At 39.6% G+C, this 12,470-nt stretch overlaps 3 protein-coding genes across 3 annotated transcripts in view; 2 read left to right on the top strand and 1 right to left on the bottom strand.

The window, feature by feature from the left end:
- Positions 1-12,470, top strand: part of LOC148736611 (WD repeat and FYVE domain-containing protein 3-like) — a 120,118-nt gene that overhangs the window by 43,151 nt on the left and 64,497 nt on the right. The window lies entirely within an intron of this gene.
- Positions 1-12,470, bottom strand: part of LOC148736614 (solute carrier family 22 member 18-like) — an 81,949-nt gene that overhangs the window by 49,079 nt on the left and 20,400 nt on the right. The gene's annotated exons all lie outside the window — the stretch shown is intronic.
- LOC111343563 (uncharacterized) lies at positions 332-4,906 on the top strand. The gene is made up of 2 exons (XM_022950747.2): positions 332-2,541; positions 2,700-4,906. Exons 1-2 carry the CDS (start codon positions 2,002-2,004, stop codon positions 4,689-4,691), a joined length of 2,532 nt encoding a protein of 843 aa, XP_022806482.2. The 5' UTR covers positions 332-2,001; the 3' UTR covers positions 4,692-4,906.

The following is a 12,470-nucleotide window of genomic DNA, read 5'->3' as shown; positions in this document are numbered from 1 at the left end:
CACTATTATAGTAAGCCAGCGGTATAACACTTGGATACATGGAGTGTCATAAATGACGCCACGTTGTGGTTACAGTCAAACTAAGTGAAGCGTACCCCTCAGGATTACATTAATGATTTGATTATTTGAATATTGAACCCGCGAATCGTCTCAGGAGCGCAATAACGAATTGAATACTTGAACATGGAACCCGCTAACCGTTTCAAGAATGCATCAATGGATTGCTTATTTGAATATTGAACCCGATAGCCGTAATTGTTTTGAAAAGGCGGATCATTGTTTAAATCAGAGGTCCATTTCTGATTGGATTATGCGAACACGTAAGGATGGATCGGAACATGGCGTCAGACATAGCGCAGGGTGTCCAGTTCCTATTTTTTCCTATTTTTTCCTATTTTTTGGGCCCATTCCTATTTTCTCCTATTTTTTAACCAGAACCTCCTATTTTTCCTATTTTTTAGCCAGTAAAGCCAAAATTTGTAATAAAATTGAAAGTGGAATTATAGTTGAATGTGTTTTATAGTGAGATCATAAAGCACATAGTACGTTGACTCTGATGTTCTAATATTAGTTAAAGTAATAGCCACATTTGTTCTACGAAAGCCAGATCACTACAATTCTGTGAAACAGAAATAAAAACATATATTGGTGGCGAGAAAAAGAGAGATAAGCGACAGATATATGGCCTACTTGTCAACGGAATGGACCTCTGTCATTACACAAAACAGGTCAAGTCGAGAGCGGGTGAAAGATTCATTCACGAGGCTTATTCATTCATGTCAGTGTCATTGTATACATATCTATGTATATATGTATACCTTTATTTGCAACTTTCTTTGGATCATATTAATTCCGTCCGTTTGGGGTGAATTGTTAGAGGTACGTTAGCACAGCTTAGCAAAAATCTCATGATCATGCATTCTTTGTCATTGCGAAATAATTAAAAATAATTTTATCAAACTTAGAAGCTGTAGTGTGTGAATCTTATGGCTTGCTATTTACCTAGTCTCCTCTAGGGCATTATCTCAGAGAGCTCTTGGTAAAAAAGTGGAATAAAGCTTACATTTTACTAAGTTATTTAAACTTTTAGGGCAATGTTTGTGTCAGGACTGAACACGGCAAGCTTCTGTTCCGAATAATTAAATTCTAGTCTGGATCCGTTTAACTTGAAGAAGACCATCATTTTATTTATTTATCTATTCTTCAACTTTAAAATATTATGGAACATAAAGTTAAAACTCTTGACAGCCAAAGATAAGAGATGCAAAATTACTCGCTGAAATTATGTGGCCGGCTTACCGAGGCTGCCAAGTAACAAGTTGAAATCTTGAGCGTACTCCACCCGATCGCTCTTGCATTTATACTAAAAAATTAGCTCTAATTGATGTCCTTATTGATGTCCTTCATCGATGAAGACCAGAGAATTACGTCTTGGCAAACAAAAATCAAACATGACTTCATTGAAACCTCGGTCACCTCTTCTTTCCTGTCTTCCTTTTTTCCATCGGCTAGACTTGAATTGTTCAGCGGCAGACGTCTCTTGCGTTAACGAGTAGGCCATATATCTCTCGCTTGTTTCTTTTTTTCTTGCCACCAAGATTTGTTTATATTTCTGTTCACCGAATTGCGGTGAGCTGGCTTTTGTACTCGGTTTCAATGTGAAGTTTGGGCAAACATGTTTGCCGCTTTTCTCCAGCCATCGTCCACTTGTCGAGCTTCTGATGCTTCACAAACCTACAAAATCATCCTGTTTCCTTGAAGATATACGCGTCCTTTTTGATTGCGAACAGCAAATCACCACTAAACATTAAAAGCAGAAGGCATCCCACGTAATTGTATTTAAAACGGAGTTCGTACAAAGCTATTTTAGGTGGAATCCGTGCTTAAACATCTGCAAGTTCTCTGAAAGTCTTTATTTGCAATTTTTGTTTATCCTCCGCCTCGCTTTCATGACTAGGCACCAGTTTTTTCCCGCGTGTCCGCCATTTGTGAATACGGTGTATGAAAATGCCTGGCGGTAGAACAAAGTTTAGCAATGCATGGCTTTCTGCCGTCGATTCCAATGGTCAAAGATTGAGTTCTTGGTGTCGTAAAGGAGTAGATGACTACCATGCTTACTGTAGGTTTTGTGATAGTGAGTTTCTTTGTGACAACTCTGGAAAAGCGCAGATATTGCAACATGCGAGGAAAGCAAAGCATGTTCAGGCTGTTAAACCTGCAAGGGATGAGTCTCAAGGAAAGTTGTTTGTACTGCAGAGTCAACCAAGTGCAGGCATCTCAAACCGTTGTGATCTGCCAGAGCACAGGAGAAGTTCGTCTGGACAGCTGTCCATTATCAATTACAAAAATGCCAGCTTGCAAGCAGAGGTGATTTGGTTAGCAAAGTTGGCGTCATGTAACTTTAGCTTTCGCTCAGTTGACAATCTTGGCAACACATTTAAAGCGATGTTTCCTGACAGCAAGATTGCTTCAAGTTTTTCAATGGGTAGAAGCCGTGCATCCTATGTTATTGGGGAAGGCTTGGGCCCTCACTGCACACAGGTATTATATAAAGTGCAATTTGAATACGCAAATTATGAGTGCATATTTATGTGTGATTCTTGATATCAATGAAAGTTTATGTCAGTATTTCATCTTTTAATTTGGTGTATGAATAAAAAAAGGTAACTTACTATAAGTGTTTGTGTTTCTATCACCAGATAATTGTTGATGATGTAAAGAAGTCAGAACTGCCTTTTTGTTTACACTTTGACGAAACCTCCACCACGCAGGTCAAGAAACAGATGGATCTTACCTTTCGTTACTGGTCCCCGACTCATAATGAAGTCTGGATAAACTTCTATACCTCTTTATTTTTTGGTCATGCAGAGGGTGAAAAGGTGGCTAACCGTATCTTCCAAACAATGTTGAAAGATGACCTTCCAATAACGAAGCTGTGCACTTTGGTAAGAGATGGCCCTAATGTCAATAAAACCATTGTTAGAAAGTTGGAAGGAGCAATCAAAAATGACAACCCAGACTTTAGTGGGTTTATTGACTTAGGAAGTTGTGTTCTTCATAACGTCCATAATGCTTTTGGCAGGGGTTTAGAGGAATATGGGAAAGACATTGAACAGCTTTGTGTGGACATTCACTCCCTTTTCAAGTACAGTGCAGCTAGACGAGAAGACTATCACACTTTACAATCTGCAATGGGTGTGGAGATGCACAATTTCCAAAAGCATACCGAGGTGAGATGGCTTAGTCTGGGCCCTTCTGTGCGAAGAATTTTGGAGCAGTGGGATTGCATCTGCAGCTTTGTGAAGGATCTGGGAAAGGATCCCAAAACAGCTCCTAAGAGTGTTGCTTACAAGAGGGTATCGGCAATGTTAAATGACGAAGAAGGAAAGAAAACAAAGGCACAGTTGGAATTTGTGGGTAATGTTTCACCTGTTTTTGAAGATTTCCTCACCATTTTTCAGAACAGCTGCCCACAGGTTCACCTTTTATATGATAAAATGTCTGAGTTCTTGCGCAAGCTTATGGGTAGATTCCTAAAGAAAGATGCGTATGAGAAGAAGTTTGGTAGTGATCTAGTCAGTATTGACTGCAGTGCAAACAGTCAGCTGCTCGATGCTGATATTGCAATTGGAGAGGCGACCAAGAAGGCTTTAGCCCAAATCAAGCCAGATCGTAGAAAGTCTGTATATCTTGGCATCCGCACATTTTATAGCACATCCCTTACATATCTACAGTCTCATCTCCCTCTTCAGAACACTCTCTTAAAAGCATTAGGATGTCTCAATCCTGTCAAGAGAGAAAAGGCAAGTAGTGTGAAGGCAATTGCACTACTGGCTAAAAAATTGCAGCCTCAGTTGGATGTCAGCATTGTTCAAGATGAGTGGCGAGTTTATGCTGTCGATGAAGATGTTGAGCAGTTACACAAAGAGAAACGCGTTGACCATTTTTGGCAAGAAGTATTCAATCTCAAGTCTCTTAATGGGACCGAGCCTCGATATGTTGCTCTTCCAAAAGTAGTAAAATCAGGTCTTATTCTTGCGCAAACAAATGCTGAGTCAGAACGAAGTCTGTCAGTGAATGCCCGCATTGTGACGCAAGAAAGGACACTTCTTGGAGAGAGGACCATTGTTGGCCTTAGATCTGTGAAAGATGCTTTGAAGTTTTATGATCCTGAAAACCTGAGACCGGAAAAATTTGCCCTGACAGATGGTCTTCTAACTGCTGTGCGATCTGCGCACATGCATCATAGACAGCGGCTGGATGAAGAAGAAGCCGAGAAGAAGAGAAAGGAGGTGGATGAGAAATTGAAAGCTGAAGAGGAAGAACGAAGGAAAAGAGACCAGGAGAAGTTAAGAAAAGAGACAAGATCGTTGAGAGATAAAGGAGAGAGGCTAGACAAGAAGGAGCAGGAGGCAATGGATGAAATGCAAACGGCTAATGAGCTACTGTCAGAGGGCACATGTAAGTTGCAGGCTGCTCTATCTTCAGGTTCCAAGGTTGATTCACAAGGTGCAAAAGTTGCATGTCTCATGACTGAAACGGCCAAATCGAATCAGGCAAAGGCAAAGAGGAAGCTTGAAGCAGTAAGGGAGAAGCAAAAGGAGGTTAACATAAACAATCAGAAGTTGCTGGAGAAAGCTCTACCAGCGGATGTTTCTGCTGTACCATTAAAGAAAAGAAAGTCAAAGTAAATGTAAACTGTCATTTTACACCTCTACGCAGGTGCTCTGCCAGCTCAGTAAAGACTAAAATGTTCTTGTGTTAGCAATCATCTGCTGGATTAATGTTGAAGTTATAAACATAATGAAAAGCCAACTTTGTTTCTGAACAAAAGTGAAGGTGAAGCAGTTCAGTTGTTACTTTAAAATTAGGGAAATCAAAGTAAATAAAGTTATGTTGTACAGATTTTTTGATAGATTTATCTCAGTGAGGGATATCAGGAAGATTAAAAATTCAAACCAAAAAACTCGTTTTGTCCTATTTATGTTCACTGCTGTTGATCGACTAAAGTGGTGAATCGGGGATAGCAGCTGGCGTGTGGGGAGGCTACCTTTGTTGACGAAAGTACTATTGATTTTCCTATTTTTCTCCTATTTTTTAGTGCAAAGTTTCCTATTTTTCCTATTTTCTCAATCCTGAAATTCCTATTTTCCTATTTTTTTGGGCAACCATGCCGCTGGACACCCTGATAGCGGGAAAGGTGAGTTCAAGTGTTGTGTGGAACCTCTTGTAAATGTTGTGAATGGAATGTTATCGAGAGCTTTTTTCGCCAATTTACATCTTGACGAACTTGTAGAAGTTCTTGTGTGTATTCATGGTCGAATAAATAGTTTACGGGCGAAGCCATCACAAGACTTTATTTCGTTAATATTTGCGATCGACTGTTTTCGCAGTGTTTTTACAGTGCAGTTTGTTCATTTTCAGGATTCCTCGTCAAATAGAACAATCTTGTTGGACTTCAGAAATGGACTTCTAATTTGAACAATGATCCGCGCCTTTTCAAAACGGATACGGCTATCGGGTTCAATAATCAAATAATCAATTCATTATTGCATTCTTAAAACGACTGGCGAGTTCAATTTGCAAATGCTCAATAAATTAATGTAATCTTAAGGGGTACGCTTCACTTAGTGTGACTCTAATTACTTTCGCTCTAATGTAGTTTAATCTCCTATCAGTAGATCTTCACCATATATTTATTATATCAATGATACCATGCGAGTAGTATAGTAATTGAGTGGTATGGATCATCAACCCTAAGGCCTAAAAATCTGAAATAGTCCGTGAAAAAGATATAACTCTAATCTGTAAAACTGATCTGTAAAAGTGATCTGTGAAAAATGATCTGAAATAAATCTGTAAACTGATATGACAAAATTTAAAAAAATCCAGAAATTTTTAAACTTTATGGAAAAATTAAAATCATATAAAGTTAAAATCATAAAACACAGAGACGAGGTGCGTTGGATATGAGATGATAGATAGCCAACGAGGCGCGTAGCGCCGAGTTGGCTATACTCATCTCATAAAGAAGAAACCGGATTTTTTAGCTCCCTTTTGATTTTAAGCTGACGCGTACGCTTACCATATTTGTAGATTATGGTATATTGGCTCATATACCATAATGGCTAAGCCAATAAAAAGTCTTGAACTGTATTATCCAATGATCTAGTTTTTAATAAAGGCTGATAGTTTGTAAAGAAACTGTTTGGGGCTGCGTCGGGGGGGGGGGGGAACGAAATAATTTGAATATATCAAGAAAAATTAAGTATGAAAATTAACAATGTGTAATTCTAAATCAAAAAAATATATATAGTATGAATAAAAAAAATAATCAAAACTTTCATAAAGTACTTAAAGAAAACAACACGTAATAATATTATGGAGAGTGATTCCAGATCAAAAAAAGATATTTTCATTAGTATAGACAAAATGAATAGACAAATTTAGAAAATCTATCGTGAGAGCAACGTAGTAAATTATACCAAAAGATGTTCAAATTCAATTCATTTTAAATGAAAATCAATCACAAATTATTCAGCAAAGACAAAAAAGTGTAAAAAGTTACTCGGAGGCATCTTCTCACGCATGGCACAGATCTGTAACGCATGCCACAGAGTTGAAACTCGAATCCCGGGTTTACTAGACCCTGGGGACCTCGGGATTAAACGCACGGTTCTGAGAAATCACGGACGCCTGTGTGGCATGCGTGCAAAGCATCTCTACTACATGCGACGTACTCCAGCAAATGTATCCGGAAGGCATCTTCTCACTCATGCCACAGATCTGTAACGCATGCCACAGAGCTGAAACTCAAATCCCGGGTTCAGTAGACCCTTGAGAACACGGGATTAAACGCACGCTTCTGCGAAGTGACGGACGCCTGTATGGCATGCCGACGAAGTACCTCCACTACATAAGACGTACCCCAGCAAACGTATCTCGGAGGCATCTCCTCACGCATGCCACACATCTGTAACACATGCTACAAAGCTGAAACTCAAATCCCAAGTTCAGTAGACTCTTGGGACCTCGGGATTAAACGCAGGACTCTGGGAAATCACGGATGCATCTATGCACAGGTGCTTTAGAGTGCAGGGGTGCACATTCGCACGCATGCTACTCCAGCTCCCGTGATTTCCCGGGCTTGCGCGTCTATTCCCGAGGTACCTTGGCTCTAGTGAACCTGGGATTCCATTTTTAGCGCGTTGGCATGCGTTCCGGAGACGTGGCATACGTGTGAACAGGCCTGCCCCCTTCGTTTGCACAGATGCCTTAGAGTGCAGGGGTGCTCATTCGCATGCATGCCACTCCGGCGTCCGTAATTTCCCGGGGTTGCGCGTCTATACCCGAGGTCCCTTGGGTCTAATGAACCTGGGATTGCGTTTTGAATCTGTTCGCATGCGTTATGGAGACGTGGCATGCTTAAGAACAAGCCTCCCCCCTTCGTTTGCACAGGTGCCTCAGAATGCAGGGGTCCTAATTCGCACGCATGCCATTGCGACGCCCGTGATTTTCCTTGGGTCGCGCGTCTATTCCCGAGGTCCCTTGTGTCTAGTGAACTTGGGATTCCATTTTGCGCGCGTTGGCATGCGTTACGGAGACGTGGCATTCGTGAGAACAAGCCTCCCCCCTTTGTTTGCACAGGTGCGTCAGAGTGCAGGGGTGCTCATTCGCACGCACGCCACTCCAGCGCCCGTGATTTCCCGGAGTCGCGCGCTTATTCCCTAGGTCCCTTGGGTGTAGGAAACCTGGAATTCTACTTTGGCCGGGTTGGCGTGAGTTACGGAGACATGGCATGCGTGAGAACAAGCCTCCCCCCTTTGTTTGCACAGGTGCCTCAGAGTACAGGGGTGCTGATTATTATTATCATTAAATTTTTGTACTGCCTTGAATTGGCTTCCTTGCAGTTTGAAATCCTTCAAAAAAATAAAACAAAACAAAAAGGGCTCTTTGCGATTTTATGGACACTAAAGATTGCTATATGGAGCTTTATGTGACAATGCAGCTAACTTGAACCAAACTCAAGCAGTTTTGCATTGTTTGGAAACTTAGAAACTCTATCTAGGACTTTTTCTCCTTCATAATTAAAATCTTTCATTTTCCTTCTATTCTTTTCTCCTGTATTTTTTTCCTTATTTTCATTTTATTTCCAATGTAATTATATCAAGTTAAGAAAAGTTTGACCCAATATCAGGCAGGTCAAAGGAATTTCTTGTAATGATATAAGAAAATAAAAAAAAAAAGTACAACTGTAGACCCTCAATGAAACCCATCAGTCTCCTTTGGCCAGTACTTTCTTCATTAAAATTTTATTTCCCAGGCAGGCAGGCGTTACACCCACCACTTGCTCCCTGGTTGATATCTCGCTTTCTTTCTTCCCTGTACGTCCTTCCAAAATTTAGTATCTCAAAGGAATATCTTGTAGATATATAGGAAAGTAAAACAGAAGTAATGATCATTTTTATTTTAATGCTGCCTACCTGCGTTATGATTGACATAACTGCCGTGCAGTTATGTCAATTTGCAGGGCAAATTCTCGAATTACTGAACAACTAACATTTCATTTTCATCATTTCACACTTTCAACACCCTTCCTTTCCCCTTATTACAAATTATTGTAAATGAACCCACTATTTCATTTAAAGGTTGCTCGATAAATGTACAGCATTTTTTAAAACAAGTCAATTTTACTTTCTTGTTCTTTCTGAGCACTATTTCACGGTCAACAATTCTTGGCAGAACAGGAAGCAACTTTTTGGTTAGCAAATTGTTTTATTCATCAAATCACTGAGTCAGGCATGGGCATGGGTTTACCAGATAATTGTTCAAGGAATCTTACTTAAGGCAACAGGATCTGTGATTCAATCACACAAAACTCTCCTCAAACCTTTCTTTGGTCTTTCTTTGGTGCATGTGCTACATTGAACCAACCTCTGCAAGTCCCTCCCTCCCTAATTTAAAAAGCACTGAACAATATCATCGACCAAACCACTATGGATGGGTCGGTCCTGAACTCCCAGGTTTCAGCATTAGTTAATTAATTAATTAATTAATGCTGATTAATTGATTAATCCTTACTGTTCGAAGCAATTCCAACACCATTTTATAGTACTTGTTCCAACTTTCTCAGGAATTTATCTTTTTGATGGCACATCACATGCATCTACGAGAACCATGGATTTCGTGCAGCTTTTGTCATCAATTTTTCAATTCATGCAAATTCATGGCCGGGAGCTTCTCTCATGCCATATGGAAATAACTCATTTCCAATACACTCTTAGGACTGATTTCTGACCAATTTGCTCATGTAACACCGTCTAGGATAGATTATTACCAAATGATTACCAAATCATTACCATTTATTACCAAAGCATGAAAGCCTGATATTATTTATTTTCTATCGATTTGAATCTTAGCTTATTATCTAAAATAGAGGTCAATTATATATACTTATTAATTAACAATTGGTTCATGCTTTAGCGTGCACTATCGAGTTATGGAGCGCGCGGGAAGTTTAGAGAGCACGAAAGAAGCGTAAGAGTTGCCCGAGGCGATAGCCGAGGGCAACTCTAGCTTCTTGAGTGCTCTCCAAACTTCCCACGTGCTCCATAACTCGATAGTGCACAGCTGAAAGCGTGAACCAATTGTTTTAGAACATAGCCGGTGGAATTGTGCATCAAATGCGACGCGAAAAACGGACAACAATATCAGTTGAAGCGAATCGTGACGGCGCTGATGCCGAGTCTCCTTTTCCTTTGTTTTTCTCTTTTCCTGCCTCATTTAAGAACTCTAGCTCATGGGAAAAGGTCGAAACATTGTCTTCGTTTTCGGACTAGCAGGCCGAGTTTCTGTTTGTATCCATTATTGTCGCGAAATGTATTATTTTTCCCCGCACTAGCAATGGCCGCTCGCGCGAAAAAAAATTTCTGGCGAAGTCGGATTTGCTGACGCTATCAGCGTGCACTATCGGGATTTTGAGCGCGCTTACGTATAATGAATTTGATTGCGCGACTCTGCTAGCTATGTTCTAAAGAGATTTAATAAGCTTGGCATGGAATGCATCATTGTGCATGTTTCCCCGCTTACCGATCGAGTACTGAAAGTTGTTGGCTGGCTCTTGAGCAAGCAAGCAAATAAACATTATCCAAGAATAATACTTTCCTTCAAGTAGCGTCCTTACATTCCAGTTTGAGAGGCAAAATATATCCACGAGTTAGATCGGTGATCAAACGATCGAAACATCAACATGCGCAGACGTTTATTGGAATCACTTATAAAATTTCATGGTACAGCGATAGGGCGCTGGATTGGTAGTCTGACTATCATAGTTCGAACTCCAGCGGTTGTTTCCAACATGAAGAGAACATTCTTTTTTTTTTCTTTTTTTTTTTTTCATCCTCCTTCTTAGATTTTAACGCTCTTATTTTATTTCCTTTCTCCTTAGACACTTCTGTACTTCATGTAAGATCCTTTAGACGAGAATTGAGATTTCATCTTTATTTTATAACGATCGATCATCTACTTTATTGCTTTAAAAAAATATCTTTTTCTATTAGTTTCAAGTCGTCTGCTTTTCTGCTTTGTGGAAATACACTACCTACTTATCTCTTTTATACTTATCTTTTATACAGTACCGATATCAACCCAACTGATCTTAGTGATCTCCTTTTTTATATTTGCATATTCCAAATTTCATTCGCGAGCACCCATAGCCCTTCTGTTACATTCTCAACCATACCTAAGTCTAAAAGCAACTCGCTATTCCAATACAACACCTAAAAACCCCCGCTCTATAAACTGACAAACTCCCTTTGCCATGCTTATTTATTTGCGCACTCAACATAGTTGGTTTTACAGTTTCCACCTGGCCCCTATCTTCTATCACTCTATTCTTTGAATGATACACAAGGCTTACGGACTACCAGGCTTCATGATGCCTTTCCGTTGCTTTCGAGCCGCCCGCCATTACTAAAACTTCACTTCACTATACTTTGGCGCTCAAATTTAACGTCACAATGCCTGCCTTCGCGTCATCACCTACATACGGCTCGCTACAAAAATTTATTCATTGCACCGCCAATCAGCACGCTACTGTAATTGCCATGTCAATGTTTATCCACATTCCCGGAGTGCTATTGTTGCGCAAAGAAGTAGCTGCAATTCATCTCCAATCGCAGGATTACTGTGAGTAAATTGCTCACTTATAACAATTTGGCTTAGGGTTCAACTTTACTCCATATGGTTGGCGATAAACCAAGGCTATGTAAATAATGCGCGCTGTTCATTCGGGTACAACGTATTTATCAGATATATCTTCAAAATGTGTCATCTTTAACAGCAGGAATCTTTACACTTGCAAGCCATTTTTTGCCAAAGAACTACAATTTTATAGAAAACATGCTTCTTTATCATCCAACTGAAGTAAAAGTCGCTGGGATCATATTATTGTGAAAATTTCATATCTGACAATATTGCAGCCAAGGAATGTTTTAAGACTTTTTTAAAACGTAAACAATTATAAACATTCCAACTTTGAAGCGTGCTACAGCGAGTATTTTTCTTTACAACATTCAGCTTTCTACCTATTTCTTCAAGGGACAAACATTCAAGTTTGTGCACACACTCACATTACCGTGTTTACATCTCTGCACGTACATACTACCCTAAATCAAGATTTATTTTGCGCCAAATCCTGTTTAATATCGTTTGAAAGGCCTGTCGCTTCCAAGTTAAAAGCGACCTTATAAGCAGTCAGGGCGGCAACGCCAAGGAAGACTTCGATTAAAAAATGAATTTCTACTGTTAGTTAGGATTTCAAAAATAGCTGCATTAGCTTATTGTCTCATACGACGCCACAGCTCAACTTCAGTATGACGTATAAAAGTACCGTTGAGTTCCAAATGGAAATTAAAATATTTGCCGTTGCGGTTTCGGCTCGCAGACCACGTAAGTTTTGGCGATTTCACGTTGTTCTTTTGCTAAGGTCCCTTTTAAAATCGGTCGTTGATAGTACGGAATTCTCTTGACTGTTAGAAGTACGACAATTTGTTTGCACAAAGCTGAATATTTCATGTTTGAACAAGCACCGAAAAATTAAGCCTTCCACTACGCTTTGTTAGAAAGAGTAGTAGGAAAAGGGGGTTACTGGCACATTTTTAAAAATTGCCCTAAAAGCTAGGCAGTTTTGAAGGACATTTTGAAATAGATGATTTTAATTTTTAATCTCCTTTAAAAAAGAACAACGATGATTTTAAGGCAAAAGGATTGTCGCAATTTTTCCTTCAAAGATAGAAGAAAAATTGAAGAATTTTGAGATTAGATTGATTTTTAAGACAATCTCAAAATGCGTTTGGACCATCACAAAAAACTAATGACAATTTCTCAGCAATATTCCAAAAAAAACTCATGATCGCGTTATTAATAGACCCTTTCATAAATGGCTTCCGGATCAATATTCTGTTGTTTAA

This window comes from Stylophora pistillata, chromosome 2, assembly GCF_964205215.1.
Source record: "Stylophora pistillata chromosome 2, jaStyPist1.2, whole genome shotgun sequence".
NCBI lineage: Eukaryota > Metazoa > Cnidaria > Anthozoa > Scleractinia > Pocilloporidae > Stylophora > Stylophora pistillata.
This window is presented reverse-complemented; position numbering and strand designations above follow the sequence as displayed.

Excerpts from the sequence above, each read along its gene's own strand:
- LOC111343563 (XM_022950747.2), top strand. The coding sequence starts at position 2,002 with ATGAAAATGCCTGGCGGTAGAACAAAGTTTAGCAATGCATGGCTTTCT. Across the intron at positions 2,542-2,699 it reads TGGGCCCTCACTGCACACAG|ATAATTGTTGATGATGTAAA; the intron begins GTATTATATAAA and ends TTCTATCACCAG.